At 49.9% G+C, this 21,896-nt stretch overlaps 1 protein-coding gene across 2 annotated transcripts in view; it reads left to right on the top strand.

Moving 5' to 3' along the window:
• The first annotated feature begins 1,468 nt into the window (after positions 1-1,468).
• POLR3E (RNA polymerase III subunit E) overlaps positions 1,469-21,896 on the top strand; it is a 31,938-nt gene continuing 11,510 nt past the window's right edge. Inside the window, exons 1-13 of one of the 2 annotated variants that reach the window (XM_082856405.1) lie at positions 1,469-1,588; positions 8,941-9,014; positions 10,165-10,215; positions 13,435-13,512; positions 14,274-14,389; positions 14,825-14,907; positions 16,723-16,830; positions 17,189-17,238; positions 17,566-17,685; positions 18,984-19,069; positions 19,334-19,378; positions 19,472-19,563; positions 20,537-20,657. In XM_082856405.1, coding sequence (XP_082712531.1) covers positions 8,979-9,014; positions 10,165-10,215; positions 13,435-13,512; positions 14,274-14,389; positions 14,825-14,907; positions 16,723-16,830; positions 17,189-17,238; positions 17,566-17,685; positions 18,984-19,069; positions 19,334-19,378; positions 19,472-19,563; positions 20,537-20,657 — 986 coding nt within the window. In that variant the 5' untranslated portion in view covers positions 1,469-1,588; positions 8,941-8,978. Of the gene's footprint in view, positions 1,589-8,940; positions 9,015-10,164; positions 10,216-13,434; positions 13,513-14,273; positions 14,390-14,824; positions 14,908-16,722; positions 16,831-17,188; positions 17,239-17,565; positions 17,686-18,983; positions 19,070-19,333; positions 19,379-19,471; positions 19,564-20,536; positions 20,658-21,896 lie in introns of those variants that run through there. The other variant, XM_082856406.1, reaches the window with a different exon arrangement.

Here is a 21,896-nt window from a genome sequence, read left to right as displayed (position 1 = left end):
ATGGAATAAATTAGATCTAAATGTGTCACAATAAATCAAAAACATAATGTTGGAGGAGAAAAGCAAGTTGCAGAATGATATTGGTACAACGTAGTAAGGTTTATGTAAATGAAAAGCAAAAAAAGAAGATCATACTATGTATTGTTCATGGGTGTATGCACACACACACACAAGGATAGATAGATAGATAGATATGAAAGTATAAGAATGAATTGGAAGGATACACATCAAATTCATAATAGTTATAGCCAAGGGAGATGTTTGGGAAGGGGTTATATTTTCAGTTGTAATAGTCTAGTTCTTTTTGTTTGTAATTGTCTAATATTTTTAATAGATTTTTAAAAGGACAACGTATTCACACTTTTAATAAAAAGCATATACATAGGAAAAGAATTGGAAGTGAAATGCCACCAATATTAGGTAGTGGGAATATGGATGATTATTTTTTTTCTTTGTACTTTTTCTGTATTTTTAAATATCTATATATCAACATGAATAGATATTTAAAAAACATAGTCGGGTGAAAAAACAGTTGCAGATAAATACTAACAGCATGATAATATTTATATTTATGTAAAAACCCATAACAATAAAAACAAAACATCTATTTTCTATGGATATATCTATTATGAATATATCCATATATATCCATATAAATTCACAGTAGAAGATCCAGAAGGATATACAGTATGCTAAGCTGTATAATGGTTACCTCTGCGGACTTACGATAGACGCCAAAGGTAAAAGAACATTTGTATTGTATCTGCAAAGTTTTCATATTTGCAACAATTCACATAGTATTTGTGTAACTAAAAATTAAAACACATAATTTTTTAGAGAAAACTGCCCCACTAGTTCCCGTGGTTTGGCTTCTGAAGCCCCTGGTGCGGGTTGCTGCTGAAATCCATCATTTCTCCCATGTGAGTTAACTTGACGTCTCCGAGTTAAACGTCCTACCCAGAATACAGATTCTTAAAGTGCTTTTCATTCTAAGACCTGTTCAGAAGTATGGGTCTGAATATTTGAGCAAATATTTTTCTTTTTAGTACCTGGCATGTTCTAAAATAGTTCTATAGGGATAAGGTAAAGCACATATGAAACAAACTCCCACAGAAATGAACTGCAATTGCATATAAATGTATTAAGTAGTTTCCTAGAAGAGCCTAGCCACAGCTGGGTAGCGTGGCCGAGCGGTCTAAGGCGCTGGATTAAGGCTCCAGTCTCTTCGGGGGCGTGGGTTCGAATCCCACCGCTGCCAAAGTGAGTTTTTTTTTGTTGCTGCTGCCTCCGTGTCTGGTTCTGTATTCATCTCTGTTCCGCGGCTGCAACGACGCCCCCTGCTGCCAGGCGCGGCTGGCTGCCCGCATGAATGGAGCGGCGGAGGGGGCGGGCCCGCGCGCGCCTGGGCGGGGCATTGTGGGTAAAAGGAAGCGCAAGGGCCCTCCCCGCTAGTTCCCCCCACGTGTCCGCCGAGTTTCTCCACCAGCAACATGGCCGCTGCCTGAGAGGAGAGCCGGGCCGCCGCCGCCTGTGTAGCCCGCGGGTACCTGGGCCGTTGCCGCCGCCCGCGCGCGGGCCCGTCGGAGAGGTGAGTGCCGATGTGGCAGCGCCCGCCCAGGCTGGAGCCGGGCCGCACTCTCGAGGTGGACCTGGGCGGGGCTGCCGCGTAGGCCCGGAGGCCCGCGCCACCCGGTGCCAAGGGGCCGGCGGCCTCCCGGGACTCGGGCGGGAAGGACGGGCAGCCTGGCCCAGTAGACCAGGGCTGGCCGCGGGCTCCGACCTCGCCTCGGCCCGGCAGTCGGTGAGGCCGCGGCCGAGGCTGCCGGCGGTGACTCAGGGTCCAGCCACCTTGCCCCGCCCGGCTCAGACGGGCCTCCTACGGGAGCACCTGTCCGAAGGCAGCCGATGTCCTGCCGGCGTGGCGGCTCGTGGCAGTGGCTGCTTGGTGGGCGTGAGAAGGGGGCCTGACCACCCGCGAGGGAGGCGAAACCCATTGGACAGTGTGGCTCGGGGCTGGCGGCCCGCCCTGATGGGCAGGGGAAGGGTGCCCGGGCCCCCTCCTCGCCCCAGATTAGCTTCCGTCCGGCTAGGCCCGGAATTCTTCATTCATTTATTCCGGCCACCATTCAGGGCTAACTGGGAGCCAGCTACGTGCGGCGGATAGGGCCCTGATCATTTGATCAGAGGAGGTGTCAGTAAGCACGTAAACCAGTAAATAAAAAAGGTCGTTCTGTTGTGTTACCTTTAGAATCGTTGGGCTTGGGGGCAGAAAGAGGAGATCTTAGCAGTCGCCACAGTTTCTTTATCTGTGAAGTGGGGATAATAGAATTACCTACCTCATAGGTTTGTGGTGAGGGCCCAATAGGGTAAGACGGGAGAAGCCCCAGGTTGCAGTTAGTTTCGTGGCTGTGTTTCCTGCCTTTTTATATTGGAAGAAAACATTGGGCCACGTAGTAACAAACCTTCCCATAGGTTATTTATACCACATTCCTCTGAGGTCGGTACTTTTGTTATCCCCATTTTAGGGATGAAAAGAGTGAGCAGTACTACTGCTCTGGGTGGACCACGGGTAGCAAACAGCAAACCTGGGATTTGAACTTGCACAGTTCCGCTCCATAGTCCAGGCTCTTACCCACTATACCATCCTGTCTCCTCTTAAAAAAAGCGTTCAGCATAGTCGTTAAGAATGAGAATAAGGCTCTTTGACATCAGCTAGACTCAGGTTTGTGTCCTAACTCCGCCATTCTCCAGCCCTGTGACCTTGGGTAGGTTACTTACTCTCTGAACTTTAGTTTCCTTCTTTCTTAATTGGGGATGGTACAGCCCTATAAGGGCTATTGAGCAGATTAAATGAGATTGAGTATTAAGTCCTTAGAGAAGGGAGGGTCCGACTCAGTTGAGTTCATTCTTCCTGCCCCTAGGCCATCTCTCCTTTAAACAGGGGTGGAAACTGGGGTGACCCAAAGAGGGAGATGCCTTGTGCGAGGGGCACACAGCCAATAAGAATCCAGACCTTGAGACTATTTGCCCCGGGGCCCTTTCCTCTTAATTCACATTGTATATTGTCCTCACCTTGTCTCCCTCCCTCCAGTAACTGGAGATTATTTGGAGTTGCCTCTGCTTTTCTGATTGGCGGACAGGTTAGATTGCTGGGTGCAGCACTGATGCACCCAGCTGTGGTTTTCAGGCACCTCGTCTGCTCTGGACCCTTCCTTAGATTCACCTGGTGTTCTTGCCCCCTTTCCGTTTGTTGAGCAGCCCCCTGGCAGGGGATGTTATCTGTGCTCAATGGCGTGGAGCCACTACCAGGGAGTACCCTTGTGGCCACAGGACACCCTGTTGAGGCCAAGGTGGTCACTGCTGCTGGGGAAGCTTGTCTTGTGGCCTGAGAGGATAGGCCACACCTCTATCCTCAAGTGTCCACAAGGCCCAAACCATGAGGCCACTCGTCTCTGGATGGGGCTGAGTTAGGCTCACTGGGTAAAAGGTATGTAACTGCCTGATTTCATGCACTCATTCACTCCATCATTCTTTGTACTATACTGAGTGTTTACTCCATGCCAGGCATTGTTCATTTTTTTAAAAAGATAATAATCCCCATATCAACTTGATGAAGTAAATATAATCATCTCCATTTTATGGTTGAAGCACTGAGAGGCTTTCATGGAGCTTACGTTCTAGTGCAGAAGACAGACACACATAAGCAAATAGACTAGGTAGTTCCAGATTGTGATAAGAACCATGAAGGAAATAAAATGGGGATGTGGTAGTGACTGGAAATGGGTGGGGGGCTCTTTAAGGTGGATAGTCCGGGAACCTGTCTGGTCCTGGAGGGGGTGGGGGTGGTGATACTAGTGCAAAGGAGCCAGCCTTGAAAAGACCTGGGGAAAATAGGTGGTGTGCAAAGCTCCTGAGACAGACTGGGGCTTAGCTTGTTGTAGGCCCAGCAAGATCGTATGGGGCCCTGGGGCCATGGAAAGGAATTTGGATTTTATTCTATGTGACAGTTGAAGGGTTTTGAGCAGGGGAATGATGTGATCTGTTTTTCCGCAAGGATAGCTCTGGGTGTTTCTGGGAGGATTGGAGGTAGGAAAGACTTGTTGAAGCAGTACTTTTCAAATTGCAGATCAAGATTTATTAGTGGGATGTGAAATCAGCTTAGGGGGTTTGTAACCAGTAATTTTTTTTTTTTTTTTTTTTTTGGCTGTGTTGGGTCTTCGTTTCTGTGCGAGGGCTTTCTCTAGTTGTGGCAAGCGGGGGCCACTCTTCATCGCGGTGCACGGGCCTCTCACTATCGTGGCCTCTCTTGTTGCGGAGCACAGGCTCCAGACGCGCAGGCTCAGTAGTTGTGGCTCACAGGGCCTAGTTGCTCCGTGGCATGTGGGATCTTCCCAGACCAGGGCTCGAACCCGTGTCCCCTGCATTGGCAGGCGGACTCTCAACCACTGCGCCACCAGGGAAACCCTGTAACCAGTATTTTTAATTTTAATGAGTGCGGATAAAAATCATCACTGCATCAGATATAGTAGGGACAATGAATGGTTATGTGAAACCTTGTTTTAGTGAGGTAATTGTATGTATATTCCGGGTCATTTATATGAAATGGATTTCTTACTGTGGGTCTTAGGCTGAAAAACTTGAAAGCCCCTGAGTTGGATGATGTTGCCTGGGAGGATGAAGGGAGGTGATAATCCCTGCATTAACCGAATCATATATTCTATCTGGAGGGAGGAGCACCATCCTTCCTGAGCTCCTCCTTGACTGGGGAGAGGCCAATAGAGAAAGAGCTGAGAAAGCCTGTCTTGGGATCCTCCCAGGCCGTACCCTTTTAGTACCTACGTCGGTTCCCTGGTTCACCCAGAAGTCCCCAATCTCTCAGTTGTCCACAGAGCCAGCTGGAGAGAAGGTAGGTACTTTGCATACGTTTATGATCCTTGGCAGGTGAGGTGGGGTCTCAGGCTCTCCCATGCATTGCCCTCTGTCCGGGCGGTAACAGGCATTTGGGGTTTATGACTTTCTTCTAGTCTTTTAATCCCGAACTGTTGAGGTAGCCTGCTTCCCTCTGCTGTCTTCCTCTGCTCAGAGTCCTATGGTAGCTCCCTATTAAATGGCATTCCTGTGGTTTACTTATTCAGACAACACGTACGTATTGAGTGCCTGCTGTGTGCTAGGCACTGGGGGCCAGCAAGGGACGAAATAGATGAAAATCTCTGCCTTCATGTAGTTTACCACTTATTGGCAGTGGGGGTGAGGATGGATAATAAATACAGAGCTATAAACTGTCACATGGTGATACATGCTATGGAGAAAACCAGAGCAGGGAAGGAGCTGGCGGGGCGGGGTGTTGTGATTTTGAATTGGGTGGACGGGGAAAGTCTTAGCTATGAGGTAGAATCTGAGCAAAAACCTGAAAGAGGTGAAGGAGGGAGCCATGAGGTTATGGGGGCTGGTAGAGCAGTTACAAAAGCCCAGAGGTGAGGGATGGGGGAGGGAAGGAGACCTGTGGGAGATGAGGTCTGAAAGGAAAAGGGTCAGGGAGGGAGTTGTTTAGGGCCTCACATGGGATGAAAAAGACTTTGGCTTTTATTTCTGAGTGAGATGGGAAGACTTTGAGGGCAGAGGAGTGATGTGATTGCCGGCTGTGGGGTGGGCTGTGGGGTGAGCAAAGACCGTAGGAGGCAAAGGTGGAAGCAGGGAGACCAGTTAGGAGGCTGCTGCTCTAAGGCGGGCAGGAGGTGGAGGTGGCAGTGGGGGTGGGCAGATTCCCGACATACTTAGAAGGCACAGCTGACAGGATTTGCTGGTGTGGGGCGAGAGGAAGAGAAGCACTGAGGATGATGCCATTGTTTTGGCCTGAGCATTCTCAGCGCCTGGAGTGTATATCTGGAATAAGCGAGATGACTCCGCTTGGTGGCCGGGGCAGGGGGCTTAGATGCCATTGAATCCCATGGTGAAAATATTTATGTTCTTTTAAGTATTAAACCATTCAAATGTTAGGTAGATAAGACAAGAATCGAGCTGGTCTTACCTAAAAGTAGAGGTCTGGGAACTGCTGAGATTGGAGGGTGCCCAGGTGCCTTTCTAACTGTGCCCATCCCCTCCCTTTGGGAATATGAAGGGTCATTCCAGCTGCATTACAGTCAGCCCTCCACATTCATGGATTCAGCTAACCTCAGAAACTAAATTTGCCCTGCGCCTGGCAACTATTTACATTGTATTAGGTATTATAATTAACCTAGAGATGATTTAAAATATACCATGTGCTCTAATATCATTCTTTTACAGGTAGCTGTCCAGTTTTCCCAGCACCACTTATTGAAGAGGCTGTCTTTTCTCCATTGTATGTTCTTTCCTCCTTTGTCATAAATTAGGTGACCATATGTGCGTGGGTTTATCTCTGGGCTTTCTGTCCTGTACCATTGATCTATATTTCTGTTTTTGTGCCAGTACCATACTGTCTTGATTACTGTAGCTTTGTAGTATAGTTTAAATTCTGGGAGCCTGATTCCTCCAGCTCTGTTTTTCTTTCTCAAGATTGCTTTGGCTATTCGGGGTCTTTTTGTGTTTCCATACAAATTGTAAAATTTTTTGTTCTAGTACTGTGAAAAATGCCATTGGTAATTTGATAGGGATTGCACTGAATCTGTAGATTGCTTTGGAATGGCCATCATCAAAAAATCTGCAAACAATAAATGCTGGAGAGGGTGTGGAGAAAAGGGAACCCTCTTGCACTGTTGGTGGGAATGTAAACTGATACAGCCACTGTGGAGAACAGTATGGAGGTTGGTTAAAAAACTAAAAATAGAACTACCATATGACCCAGCAATCCCACTACTGGGCATATACCCTGAGAAAACCATAACTCAAAGGACACATGTACCCCAATGTGCATTGCAGCACTATTTACAATAGTCAGGACGTGGAAACAATCTAAACGTCCAGCGACAGATGAATGGATACAGAAAATGTGGTACATATATACAATGGAATATTACTCAGCCATAAAAAGGAACGGAATTGGGTCATTTATAGAGATGTGGATGGACTTAGAGACTATCATACAGAGTGAAATAAGTCAGAAAGAGCAAAATAAATATTGTGTATTAATGCACATCTGTGGAATCTAGAAAAATGGTACAGATGAACTGGTTTGCAAGGCAGAAATAGACACAGATGTAGAGAACAAACATATGGACACCAAGGGGTAAGGGGGAGTGGGATGAATCGGGAGATTGGGACGCTATATGTATACGCTATATGTATATATATGCTAATATGTATAAAATAGATAACTAATGAGAACTTGCTGTATAGCACAGGGAACTCCACTGTACAGTAGAAACTAACACAACATTGTAAAACAACTATACCCCAATTAAAAAAAAAAAAAAAGGAACGAAATTGGGTCATTTGTAGAGACGTGGATGGACCTAGAGTCTGTCATACAGAGTGAAGTAAGCCAGAAAGAGAAAAACAAATATTGTATATTAACGCATATACGTGGAATCTAGAAAAATGGTACGGATGAACCTATTTGCAGAGCAGGAATAGAGACGTAGAGGTAGAGAACGGACGTGTGGACGTGTGGGGGGGAAGGGGAGGGTGGGACAAATTGGGAGACCAGGATTGACATATGTACACTACCATGCATAAAATAGATAACTAGCGGGAACATGCTATAAATAAAGCGCAAGAAGCTCAGCTCGGTGCTCTGTGATGACCGAGATGGGTGGGTTGTGGGGTGTGGGGTGGGAGGGAGGTCCAATGGAGAGGGGATATAGGTATACATATAGCTGATTCACCTCATTGTACAGCAGAAACGAACTCAACATTGTAAAGCAATTATACTCCAATAAAAAAAATTCTTTTATTGAAAAAAATAAAGTATACGATGTGCTTAGGTTATATGCAAATACTGTGCCATCTTATGTAAGGGACTTGAACATGCACAGATTTTGGTATCCTTGAGGGTCCTGGAACCAATCCCCCCTTACCCACTGATACTGAGGGACAGTGTACTCACCCTCCACCATGGCGACCTGCCGCCTTCCCTCCTTCAGGTACTTGAAGTGCTTCCTGTTGCCTGGAGTCCCTCTTCCCCTCTGCTATCCTGGCTTGTCCAAATCCTTCTGTCCTTCAAGGCCCAGCCCAAATGCCCCTTCCCCCAGCAGGAAGGCCCTTCCTTCCTCTGAACTCCCCTACCTGTAACTGCAACCTGAAGTTGGATGGCCTGGCATTGAGGTCCAGTGGGTCCCCTTGCTTCCTGTGTGGCTTTGGGTAAAACACATAAAAGCATCTCTGAGTTCCAGTCTCCTCGTTATAAAATGGGGACAATTAAGAGAAGAGTATGTATGTGAAGAGGGTCATTTTTAGACGTGCGCACACACACACAGAGAAAAACCACAGAAAGGAGGTCATCTCACTCGGGGTTGGGTTTAAAGTCAGCTTGAAAATCAAATATCAGAGATGGAGTCACCCTGGAATCCAAGTCCTGGGACTGTCTGCTCTTCCTGCTGTGCATCAGGCTCTCTAAAGATTCCCCATGGCCCCCGATTACTTCTCGAGTGTTTTCATCATTCATGGCTGTGGACCAGCCAGCCTCCATCCTCCTGCCTGGTGGTGAATTCTTTGTGAGTGGTCAGAAAACTCCTAAAACTGGTCATTTATTCCTTCCCATGGGTGTAGCTGACATGTGGTGACGTGGGTCCGCCTGTTTACACCCATTGCTTGGTGGTTTCTGCCTGCTTTTTTTTTGTTTTCTGGCCGATGGGGTGTATAATGGGCTGTCCATTTTTGACTCTACGATAGATGTAGAAATAAGATCAGTTTCTGTTTGCTTCAGGCTCCTCCCTCCCAGAGCAGGGCTGCTTGCAGAATGGGTACCTAGGTGTGTTGGTTGAATAACTGACTCACGGTCCAGGCCTCTTGCTCTCCTTGCAGATCGAGTCCAAGGACCGCGCGGCTGGCTCCCCCCTAGTATGGCCAATGAAGAGGATGACCCAGTCATACAAGAGGTAACTGCTGTTCCCCACCCTCTGCCGGGACGGGGTCCCTTCCATCCATCCTCAGGCCAGCCTGGGACCTGTTGGCATCCTCTCTTCCTCATACCTGCCTGGCCGACCCCTCACTTCTTTCAGGTGTCTGATCCAGCATCACCTTGTCAGAGACGATTCCCTGACCCTCCTGCCTCATGTGACGTTCTCCTGCACACCCTCCCTAGCCCCTTACCTTGGCCATACCTTGCGTTTGGCCACAACACCTCTCAGCCCCTACACATAAGTTTCCTTCCACTAAAGTGTAAGCCTCATGAGGGCAGGGATTTTGTCCTGTTCACCGCTGTGTCTGCAAAGCCAAGTCCAGTGCCTGGCAATTAATAGATACTCAGTGACTATTTGTTGAATGAATGAATGGGTTTGACAGCTCCCTCTTCTTCACGCTCTTATGCAGATTCGGTCATTCAGCAGTTGTTCACTGAATCCATGATATGCTGGGGGCTGTGACAGCAGGGAGCCAGGCAGTGTTCTGCCCTTGGGAAGCTTAGGATCTGTGAGGCGAGACTGACAAGGAAGGGGTCTCAAGATGCAGACGGTGGTTCCAGAGTCAGCCCAGACCAAGACATATCCTAGAGGCTCTGGGCCTTTGCACGTGCTGTTTCCGTCACGTATGCCTCCCCTGTGCCTGATGAGCCTCCATTCATCCTTAAGACCTGGAGGTGGGAGAGAACATGGTTCATAGGAAGAGCTAGGAAGCAGGAAGGTAAACTGCAAGGTGGGGCAGGGGCGGTGAGGGTTGAGAAGAAAGAGCCAGGTCACACCACCTGAAGACAGGCCAATCCAGGACAGGTGATGGAGGGCACAGGGAGGAAGTCCTCCCCTGCCCCATCCTCATCAGAAAAGCGTTTAATCGGGCCCTCTGGGATGCATCCTGATCTGGGCAGCCTTGGAATATGTTTTTATTGGGTTATGGTGGACCTGGGCAGGGGGCTCTGGACATATCCAGGTTGGAGATTTGGTTCCCTTTATTTTTAGCATCAGCTGAGCTATTTCGTCTTCCCCAAATGGCCTCAGAGCCATTATCCCTGAAATTTGAGGAGCATGCTTGTGCCCGGGGCAGGTTGGGAATTGGGTTCTGTCTCCTGGTTAAGTCTTCTTCCCTTGTTCCCAGATCGACGTGTACTTGGCCAAAAGTCTGGCAGAGAAGCTCTATCTGTTTCAGGTAATTATAGGACATAAAGGTAAAGGGGGAAAAAAAGCAAGTGTGGTGGGTGGTGGAGACACAGTAAGTGGTAGGCCAGGAACAATTTGAAACCTCCACGTTGCTTAGAATTCTTGGCAACAGAGGGTGTTTTGTAAGACAGTTTCTTTGCTTTTATGGGCAGGTCAATAGTAATCTCTCATTTTGAAGATGGGAAAACCAAGGCAGCCCTAAGAGGCAGAACAGTGTAGTGGATAAAGCTTGGGCCCTGGGGACAGTCTCCCGGCCTTGAGGCTTGGCTGTGAGTCCTTGGGCAAGTTCCTTTAAAAAAAAAAAAAATCTCTCTGTGCCTCAGTTTCTTTATTTGCAAAGTGGTGACAGTAATAATATCTGCCTGATAGGGTCCCCACGAGGATCAGGTGAGTCCATATTAAAGTGCTTAGAACACCACCTGCCTGGTGCAGGGTTAGCGCCAAGAATGATCACCACCGCTGGAACTGAGACTCGGGGAGCAGCTTTCTGGGGCAGCTCCCGCCAGCAGTGGTGCGCCTCTGTCTGCTAGCTGTGAGTCCCCCCAGTTGTTATTCCTGCCCCCTCCCCTCTTAGCTGGGCTGAGTTTAATCATAGTCACTCACAGGTGTTAACCCTAGGCTGTCTGCAGGCACCATTCAAAGCATTTTACATATGTTAATTCATCTCCTCCCACAACACCCCTGTGGTGGTTACTATTGTAATTTTATAACAGCTTTATTGAGATCTAATTCACACCCATGCAGCGTCCCTGTTTAAGTGTAAATGCAGTGGATTTTAGTCTGTCCACAGGGTTGTGCAGCCAGCGGCCCAGTCTATTTTAGGAAGTGTTTGCTGCTGCTCTGCCCTCGCTCCCTGCAGTCCTAGGCAACCGTTAACCTATTTTCTGTCCATGTATTTGCCTGTCTGGACATTTCATATAAATGGAGTCATGTAATATGTGGCCTTTTGTGTCTGGCTCTTTTGTTTAACGTGGTGTTTCCAAGGCTTTTCCATGTTATAGCATGTATCAGTACCTCATTTCTTTTTATGGATGAATATACTTCACTGTATGGACCTATATGCCACATTTTATTTCTCCATGCATCAGTTGATGGGTATTTGGGTTGTTGCCATGTTTTGGCTGTTATGCACAATGCTGCTATGAACATTCCTGTCCAGGTGTTTGTGTGGAGGGTTTTTCATTGCTCTTGAGTATATACCTGGGAGTGGAATTGCTGGGTCCTATAGAAACTATGTTTAATATTTTGAGGAAATGACAGACTGTTTTGAACCACTTTACATTCCTAGCAGTAAGGTTGTTAAGTATTTTTGTCCCCACGTTGCATATAAGAAAAAGAGGCCCAGGGAGGCTAGTAACTTGCACAAGGGGCCTGGAACAGGGTGGCAGCCACCTCCAAGCATGTGCTGGGAAGAGGCCCGGTGTTGGGCCCTTGGCATCTGCCTTTACAGGCCGTGGCACTGGGGGCTGTTGTCTGCACCTGCTTCCTTGGCTGACTGCAGAGGGATGGAACGGATAGTGGTGACAGTGGCCCACGTGTGTTCATAGTGTGCCAGGCCCAGTGCCGGGTGTCAGCTCCACCTGCCTCATTCCCTGCTGCGAATGGTCTGGGAGGCGAGGAGCTTGCCTGAGTACACAGGGAGCAAGTGGCAGAGTTAGGACCGTCTGATTCTAGAACTGGCACCCTTCCCCACCACGCTTCCCGGCCATCAGGAGATCACAGAGCTGCCTGGACCTTGGCAGACCAGGGGCCTCCCGGGCTGTCGTGGGCTAGCCTGTCCCAGCTCAGGGCTCAGCCCAGACCAGCTGTGCTCCAGGCCGTTCCTGGACCTAAGTTCCAAGTTCCTGCCCCAAGCTTCAGCCCAGGAAGCAGGGAGGAGTCATTGTATTGCTATTTAAGTGAGCTTTTAGGAAACAGCCATTTCCTTGGGCTAGAATGCAGCTGATCTCAAATGGCCTCCAAAGGAGGGTTACTTTATGCACTGCCACACCTCCACCAGGCTCATTCATAGCGATGGTCACGGCCTTTTGCAAGTGAGTCCAAACCATGACTCATCCATCCACCCAGTGGCATATGTAAAGCACGGGAGAAAGAAAGGAAGAGTGCGACTGTGGGGAAGGATGTCTCTACATCCTTCTTTGTTCAGAGAAAAGAAGCGATTTCAGAGCAGTATGCTCAGCTGTGACATAACTTCACACCTGATGACACTGGGGCCCAGAGAGAGCTCTCTGAGCAGGTCACTGGCAGACCAGCTCCCTTCTCTGTCATCAACTTTTTATTATGGAAAAGTCCACACATCAGCAAAAGGAGAGAGAATGGGATAGTGATTCCCATAGATCTGTCGGCTGAAAAAAAAAAAAGCACAAACTAACAGTTGAGAATTATGTTTTATTCGGCGGTCGTTCTGAGGACTTAAGTCCGGGAGATAGCCTCTCAGGTAGCTCTGAGGAGCTATTCTGAAGAGGTAAGAGAGGAGTCAGGACTTACAGGAGTTTTTGCAAAACAACAACAAAACCCCAGGGAGTCAGAACATCAGATTACTGTTTGTTAAAGAAAACCAGACTCTCCGAGTTAATGAATTTAGCACTTTTCTGTGTATGGGAAGTGGCGAGAGTCTGGGCTCATTGAAATCATTCCTTTGTTATGCACCTTAACTATCTAGGGCCAGTCTCCTGTTTTCTCCATCCTGAGTCCCCTTAGAGTGCACTGTAGGGGGAGTGGCTGCAAGGCAGAGGGTTTGAAGGCCACAACATCCTTTGTGGCAGGTGATATCCTTTGTCCACAGATCCATCGTCAGGCTTTAGCAGTGAGCAGTGTTCGCCAGTTTTGTTTTCCCTCTTTGCTTCCTGTGGTCTCATTTCCCTTGTCCTTCTCCACCTGGTTGGCCTGTAGACTAGCAGTTAGACTTCGGACCCTTCCTCTTGACTCCCGTGGCGGTGCGCTTGACTTCCTAGGGCCCATGGGGCTATGCATGCTGGGGCCTGTCTGATGCTTAGGCATGTCCCTTGGACATTTGAAAATTGCTCTTTGGAAGGAAACCAGGTGGAGCCAGTGAGAATGGGATGCAGGGACGCAGGCAGAGACCAGCGAGGGCCTCTGGTCTGGGGTGGGCGTGGAGGGTGGCTATTGATTCTTGGCCAGCGCCTCTGAAGCTCAGCTCTCACTGGGGCTGGGCAGGGTGGACTGACGGCTCCCTTCCCTTCCCCAGTACCCTGTGCGTCCAGTCTCGATGACCTATGATGACATTCCGCACCTCTCAGCCAGGATCAAGCCCAAGCAGCAGAAGGTGGGGCTACCCTCTTGGGTGGAGGTGGAAGGAGGGGAGGGGTGGTAGGGTGGGAGCTGAAAGAATCCAGGAGACAGGCCTTTTGGGGGTGGAAGCGCAGAGGAGTGATTGGAGAGTTAGGAAGAAAACCAGCAGCTTGCAGGGCCTTGAAAGCTGCAGGAGGAAAAACTTCCAGAAAGAAGGGGGGTGGGCAGCTCCAGAGAGGCCAGGGAGGAGTGAGGCTTGAGATGAGCTAGAACATGGGGCGGGTGGGCCCACGCTCACAGGACAGGGCAGGGCCAATGCGAAGAGGGCACAGTATGGGGAATCTAGTGCCTCTCAGGGCTAGGGCGACGGAACAGGAGACGTGCCTTTCCTCGGGCACCTGCAGCTCCAGGCCCTGTTGCCATGTAAAAAGCTGTACCAGTATTGCCAATTCTGCTGACTTTTCAAAAGACGTTGGAAATAAGGATAAAAGAGAAAAGCTCTTGATTTTTAAACGTTGGCACCTAATTTAGATTTGGGGGAGTGGAATTGTGGGTGCGGGCAAGCAAAACTACATGAACCCCCTCCCAAAGAAAGCACTCTGGCTCTTCTATTGGAATTTGGCTTTGTGGCTTTTGTGTGGACTGAAGCCTAGGGGCCCTCGGAGAGGGATGGTGTCAGTCCTGCTTCTGGGCAGGGACTGGGGTTAGGGAGATAGGCATGGTGGGTTTGAGGGGATCCCCTGAGGGCTGTGCCTTGGGGTCCTCATAGATGCTGGGGGTGTTTGGTGCCTCCAGGTGGAGCTTGAGATGGCCATCGACACGCTGAATCCCAACTATTGCCGCAGCAAAGGGGAGCAGATTGCGCTGAACGTGGACGGGGCCTGCGCTGACGAGACCAGCACGTACTCCTCGTGAGTTCCCCAAGGCCTCCGAGCTTCACGTTTTTCAAATACGAGCCTTCCAGAGCCCTCAGAGATACCTAGGCCTTGTGCTCTACAGCTAAGCTTCCCACCAGTGTCCCGTCTTTGCATGGCTGGGCCTGGCGCAGACTCGTCCCCGTGGGAAACGTCTTCCCTCCCGAGATGGCTCCTCTGACCAAGTTCTTCCTGGGCTGAGAGGCAAGCTGGCCCCTCGACGGGAGAGGGAGCTCCCACCCACTGCTTGTTTCTTGGGCTGCACATGAGGTTTCCTCATCCCCAGCTCCCCTCCTGCGGCACCTGTGGCCTCTCCTGTGGCCTTGGTCTCTGGCAGTTGGATTTTAGGTGTCTGGGGTGGAGGGGGCTCCGCCTACAGGCCCAGGCCTGGAGCTTCCTTCCCCTTGACGTCTGTCCTCCCTGTGCTTGTAGGAAGCTGATGGACAAGCAGACGTTCTGCTCTTCCCAGACCACCAGTAACACATCCCGTTATGCTGCCGCGCTCTACAGGCAAGGTACCCGCGCTGGACATCCCTGACTGCCATGGCTTGTGAGGGCTGAGTGAGTGGGAGGGAAGCAGAATGGGGACTGGGACAGGAAGAGGACACCCCGAATGCTAGATACCCACAGAGGCCAGACAGGTTGTAGAAATGACAGATTGTCAGGGGACTGGAATTCGGCACCTCAAGGGACTTTTAGCTTGACACTACCATGCCCGATGGGGTGGAGGTCAAAGGTCATTGTCCTCCTGGGACACAGACACACACAGCATAACCTTTTGGGTGGGGTAGAATTTTGTCTTAAATACGAGGTACTTAGGACCCAGTAATTCCATTCCTAGAAACCATCTACGCAAGAGAAATGAAAACACGTCTCCACACAAAAACTTGTATGTAGGTGTTCATAGCAGCATTATTCATGGTAGTGAAAAGTGGAAATGATCCAGATTCCATGAGCTGATGCACGGATAACAAAATATGGTATAGCCACACGTTAGAATATTATTTAGCCATGATAAGGAAAGAAGTACTGATGAGCACTCCAGCATGGGTGAGCCTTGAAAACATTAGGCTAAATGAAAGAAGCCAGGCGCAGAGGACCACGTGTTACATGATTCCATGCATATGAAATGTCCAGAATAGGCGAACCCGTAGAGGCAGAAAGTAGCTTATTGGTTTCAGAGGCTGGGAGGAGAGTAGATGGGGAGCGACTGCTGATGATGGGTACAGGGTTTCTTTCTGGGGTGATGAAAATGTTCTAAAGTTGATTGTGGTGCTGGTTTACTAGTTTGTGAATATGTTAAAATACATTGAATTGTATGCTTGAAATGGGTAAATTATATGGTATGTGAATTATATCTCAGTAAAGCAATTAAAAAGTACAAGGTTTCTATAAGTATTTAGAGTTTATAAAGCAATAAATGAAATTTGAGCACTTAGGAAATAAACTGTGATAGAATAAAAGTAATGTCAAATAACTATACTCTTCTATTTTGAACCCCAGTCTCAAGGATAGAGCTCTTTAAAGCCACATTCCTTGCAGCCAGGCCTAGTCACTTACTTACTTCTCGTCTCAAGCATTCTGCTCCCTCTGGAGTCCCAGAGAGCTTCCACAGAGCCTTAGTGTCTGTCTGATTTCTTTTCTTTCAAGGCTGCATTGGCTTGATTGAAATTGATTACCTTTGCACTGCCTCCCAGTGCACAGGTCTGATTCACAAGAGAAAGTCACGATCTTTGCCAGAGACGGCGTAGACACTCCTCCACCGGGCTCCGCCAGGCCTCCTCTCCAGCCCCGTTTGCACTAGCCAACTTCTTAACAGGACGGGTGGGATTTTGACAGGAAGAGGTGGGAGGATGAGGAGGAGAGATCTGGGCGTGTGTGGGGTTAGGGAGGCGCTGAGGGTGGTCTGGCAGAGGCCTGGCGGGGGAAGAGCAGGGCGTGTTTGGTGTGGATGAGTGGCCCGGCGTGGCTGGAACAAGCGAGTGTGGGAGGGCATTGGGGGCCGGGGTTGGGAGGCCCTTGAATGCTGGAGCAGGAGGCTTTGCAGGCAAGCCTTAAGGAAGTGACATTGGGTGGAAGAGTCTGCGTTCATGTCTTTATCTGGTTTGTGTACTTCCTGTGTCCGGCACAGCCAGATCGGGTTGGGAATGGCCATCGGCCTGGTGGTCCCAAGGCTCTAGGACTGGGGGCTAGAGCAGAGGTGGGAGGCGGTTTGGCAGTGAGCCGAGGCCTTTAGGGGAGTCTGGGGCCCTTGGTAGCTCCCTTGAGCCAAGCTGTGTGGGTCAGCCTCAGCTCCTAGAGTCAGGTCCAAGCCCTTCTTCCTCTGCCAGGTGAGCTCCACCTGACACCTTTACATGGCATCCTGCAGCTGCGGCCCAGCTTCTCCTACCTGGATAAGGCAGATGCCAAGCACCGTGAGAGGGAGGCAGCCAACGAGGGTGAGCTCTGGAGCCCCAGCCCTGCTGTCTGTCTGTCTGTCTGTCTGTATATGTTAGCAGGATAGGTTGGTCATGGCAAGAAGTATTAAAGGGATGGATTATAGGTTCCTTAGCAGCATCCCTGGCTGCTACCCACTGGATGCCAGGAGCACCCACCCCCACAATTGCGACAACCAAAAATGTCTCTGAATTTCCACATGACTCCTGGGGGGCAAAATTGCCCCTAATTGAAAACCACTGACTTAGGCAGCTACGTCGGTCCAGAAGGAGAATTCACAGGCTTCGCTGCTTGAGACCTGCCTGGTGGGTGGGGTGCAGAGCCTCCAACAGGCTGCAAGCAAGGCTTTTTCTTTTGCAGCGGGAGACTCTTCACAGGACGAGGCAGAAGAAGATGTGAAGCAGATCACGGTGAGCTCTGGCCCTGAGAGAGAGTGCAGCCTGGGAGGCAGCAGGGCCAGCTTTGTAGCTCAGCTTCCTGGAAGCAGCAAGGGGTGGGAGGGTCTGCAGAGAACATGGGCTCTGGGGTGAAACATACAGAAACAGAGTCCATGCCTTAGAGCCTCCTTGCTGGGCTACCTGGAGGGATAATCTACCCTCTGCCCAGCCTGAATTGGGTGGCAGTGGGAAATGCCCCAGATGTGAGGTTCTCTGGCCTCCTGGTGGGTGCTGGGGCAGCAGCCTGGGAACGCCCCAGGCCTGAGGTTGTGGACCCACCCCTCCCCGCCCCGCAACCAGGTGCGGTTCTCCCGGCCTGAGTCGGAGCAGGCCCGCCAGCGCCGCGTGCAGTCCTACGAGTTCCTGCAGAAGAAGCATGCTGAGGAGCCCTGGGTCCACCTGCACTACTATGGCCTGAGGGTGAGCTGGGGTCCCAGGGCGGTGCTGACACTGGCCAGGGTGGGGTCCTGGGAGAAAAGCCCCAGTGCCTGGGAAGTGTTACCTGGTGGCCTCATTGTCTCACATTTAACTTCTTTCAGATTCAGTCGTAGCCACTTGGTAGTGCCACAGGGAGAGAGGTTAAGCCCTGTGAGCAGTTTGTCCTCCCTTCCCACCTACTGTGTGCCCCAAGGGAGTGAGTCTGCCACGTCACTGGTGGGGGTTGTGGCCCCCCGGGCACTCCCTGAGTGTGAGCATCTTGCCGGGCTCAGTGAGGCTGTTTGGTTACGTACTTTTTTTTTTTTGTGGTACGCGGGCCTCTCACTGTTGTGGCCTCTCCCATTGCGGAGCACAGGCTCCGGACGCGCAGGCTCAGCGGCCATGGCTCACAGGTCCAGCCACTCCGCGGCATGTGGGATCTTCCCGGACCGGGGCACGAACCCGCGTCCCCTGCATCGGCAGGTGGACTCTCAACCACTGCGCCACCAGGGAAACCCTGGTTACGTACTTTTAAGTATCGTGGGCCCTGAATGAAGGCTAGACGCTTCATCGGCTGCTCTGTGGAGAATCAGCCATCTGTCCCATGGCTGAGTTCATTGTGCACCTGCCGAGGGTGATTTTTACTGTACTTAGAGCGCAGTCCTCGAAACTGTGTTGAGTAAGGGAAGCTCACAAAGACACCATAGACAAGGGCTCCCCAGCGTTTTTCTGGGGGAGGAGCAACCCCTGATTATTCTGAAACCTTCCTGAAAGAGATTTGTGTTGACAGAGCCTTACACTTTGGGTCAGTCAGACTTCCAGAAGCTCTGCTATTTCCTAGTGTGTAACCTTAGGCAAATTACTTAATCTCTCTGAGGCTCAGTTTCCTTATCTGTAAAATGGAAATAATAATAAGAGTACCTAATTTCATAGTTATTTTGGGGATGAGATGAGGTAGAGTATGTATACAGCCATTGGAACAGGGCCTGGCACATAGTAGATGCTCAGTGAATGTTAGTTGTTATTTTTATCATTGCTTTCACTGTTCCTGTATCAGACAGGGCACTGAGGCGCGGGTGCTGGGGCTGTATAGTCATAAAGGCAGGAGGGTAGTTGGTTGAGGCCACATCGCAGAGGCCTTGAGTGCCATGCTCAGGAGGTTGGATTGATCCTGTGGTTGGCCTCAGAACAGGACAGTGGGTGGCTGGAGCAGAAGGTGATGCAGGGGTGAGAACTGGATCACAGAGGGAGGCCTGGAATGTTGGCTGAGGTTCCTCTCACACCCTATTCCCCCCAAACAGGACAGCCGCTCTGAGCATGAGCGCCAGTACCTGCTGTGCCAGGGCTCCAGTGGGGTTGAGAACACAGAGCTTGTCAAGTCACCCAGGTGAGACTGGCCAGCCCAGGGCTGCTAAGGGCTACTGAGCCTGACACTGGTCCCAGGAGGATCCCTCTGTTGTGGGTCCTCCCTTGGGACTGTGGCCCCTTCTGTAACATGGGGGAGGGATGTGGAGTAGCCCATCATCCTCTGGAGAGGGCCAGGAAGGGGGTGTGGGAGTTTGCGGGGGGGCTTGGATACAGCCTGGTTGGGGTCTGGGTGGGCCAAGGACAGAGCCCTGGGAGCTGCTGACCCCGTTCTCTCCTGCCACAGTGAGTACCTCATGATGCTGATGCCTCCCAGCCAGGAGGAGGAGAAGTGAGTAGAGGGGCTGAACGCCTTCACCCCCCTTCCCCTTCCCACCCCCTAACGCGCCCCGGCCCCCTAACCCTTTGCATTTGTTTTCAACAGAGACAAACCCGTGGCCCCCAGCAATGTCCTGTCCATGGCTCAACTGCGCACCCTGCCCCTAGCTGATCAGATCAAGATCCTGATGAAGAATGGTGGGTGGGCAGCCCTTCCCTGCCTTCTGGGGGGCCCCAGCCCTGCCACCTCCTGGGGAAGTGGTTAGGAAAGACTTAAGGACCAAGGGGCGAGACCAGAGGCCCCACTACCCAGAGCCCGCCCAGCTTTACAGCTCTGACCTTGTCTGGAAGGTGCACTAGAGCTGGTGGCAGGCTACCTCAGATGGGCTGCGGGTCCCTGCCGCCTTTGCCACTCACCTGCTGTGTGAGCCTGGGCAGCCCACTGGCCTTCCTGAGCCTTAGATTGTTCATCTATAAAAAGGAACTAAGACAGCTCCTGGGGCTGAGGGGAGGCCTCAGAGGGGAGGCCTCCAAAGGGACTGTACAGAGCCTTGCATGTAAACGTGAGCTGCGTTCATTTTCACAACGAAGTGCGTTCACTTGCACTACTTTGTGGTGCCCTCGCCAGGCTCTGCACCGTGGGGATGCTGAAGGCCAGAACCTTTAGAGTGGACGTGAGCCTTGAACCTCAGAGCAGAGTCCCAGGCCCTGGGCTCTTCTGAGATGCCAGCACCAGGGGCTCCGGGGTCTGAGTGGAGAGGGGCGCTCCCGGGGGGAGCCAGGCCGCTGGCCTTGCTGCAGAAGACACGGGGCCTCCGCAGGCCCTGCCCCTTCTCACTTGGGCTAGGGGCTCGTGTGGGGGAGAGCAGAGCACGATGATGAAGTGCATGAACTTTGGACCCAGATGGCCTGGGTTCAAGTCCTGGCCGTGCCACTTACTAACCAAGTGATCATGGGTGAATTTTGAAACCTTCCTGGGCTGAGTCTTCCTCATGAGGCACGCCTCGGTCTTCCAGTGGGTGTTTCCTCCAGGGCTCAGTGAGAGGCGGGTGCCTGCGCAGAGTAAGCAGCCAGTGAATGCCAGCTGTTACTGTTAGCACTGTCATGCTGGGATTGTTATGTGAGCCCAGGCCCCTCTTGCCTTGTCTGATGTCTCCTGTGCCCTCCTCAGTGAAGGTCATGCCTTTTGCCAACTTGATGAGCCTCCTGGGCCCCTCCATTGACTCTGTGGCTGTTCTGCGTGGCATCCAGAAGGTGGCGATGTTAGTCCAAGGAAACTGGGTGGTGAAGAGGTAAGTTCATTTTAGTCCCTTAGTTGGGAGCGCTTAACCCATTTAAATTGAATGTTAAATACTGATGTTTTGGGTTTAAGTCTACCTTAGTGCTTTTTATTTGTCCAGCTTACATTGCATTTTATATTCATTTTTACTTTCTTTTCTTGTTATTCCGTTTCTCCCACTAACTTGGAAGTTATCCTTTCTTGACTTAGTGATTACCCTGCAGATTTCACAGTTTAATATTAGTTGCCGCTTTTTACCCTCATCCATGACGATTCAACGACCTTTAGAATATTTTATATTTATCTTCCTCTCAACTCATGTGTCATTGTATTTATATATTTTAATTCTGTTTTAAACCCCATAAGACATTATACTGTCCAGTCATTATTTTTGAGATCTACTGACATATTTGCCTTTTTATTTTGCTCATCATTCCTTTCTGCATCTCTGAGTTCCTAACTGTGATAATTTCCTTCTGCTAAAGTGAAGGTCTTCAGGTGATGAATTTCTTTGGTCTTTTTAATCTGGAAATGTCGATTTTACCTTTGTTCTTGAAGGATACTTTTGTTTGTTTTTAATTTTATTGAAGTATGGCTGATTTACAATATTGTGTTAAGGGTGTTTTTTACTGAGTATAGAATTCTAGGTTGATTATTTTCTTTCCACACACTGATGTAATTTCATTGCAGTTTGACTTCCATTGTTTTTGTTGTCTGTCTAATACATGTTCCTTCGTTTCCCTCTGGCTGCATTTAAGATTTTCTCTTGCTTTGGCTTCCCAGGGCTCATTAAGATGGGCCTAAGTGGGAATTTCTTTTTATGTATCCTGTTGGGGTTCATAGGTCCTGAATCTGTGGCTTGCTGTCCTTCAGTAGTTTCTCTCCTCCTGTGATTCCTCCTCTAGACCCTGCCTCCTCCCTAGACTGTCAGGGGTAGGGACTGTCTGTTTTGACTCTCCCTTTATCCCTGGTACTCAGTATAATGCCTGGCAAATGGTAGACCCTTGGTAAATACGGTGTGACTATGTTTTACGCACACTTGAATTATATTACTTCTAAATTGTATAATATAAAATGCTTGAATACTCACTTTTTAGAAAGTGTGATGTAAAGTGAACAATCTGTCAAAATATAAATTGTTCCAAATTTTTAAAAAAGTTATTCATTTCAAAAAGTCCATCATTTCACAGTTGGTTGGCCAGGTAAACTGCAAAGTCATGTCACTGCCACGTGGTGACAGCCTTTCCCTGGG

Source organism: Leucopleurus acutus, assembly GCF_964270905.1.
Source record: "Leucopleurus acutus genome assembly, chromosome: 16".
NCBI classification, from domain to species: Eukaryota; Metazoa; Chordata; class Mammalia; order Artiodactyla; family Delphinidae; genus Leucopleurus; species Leucopleurus acutus.
Note: the sequence above shows the minus strand (reverse complement) of the source record. Positions and strands in the feature narration are given on the sequence as shown.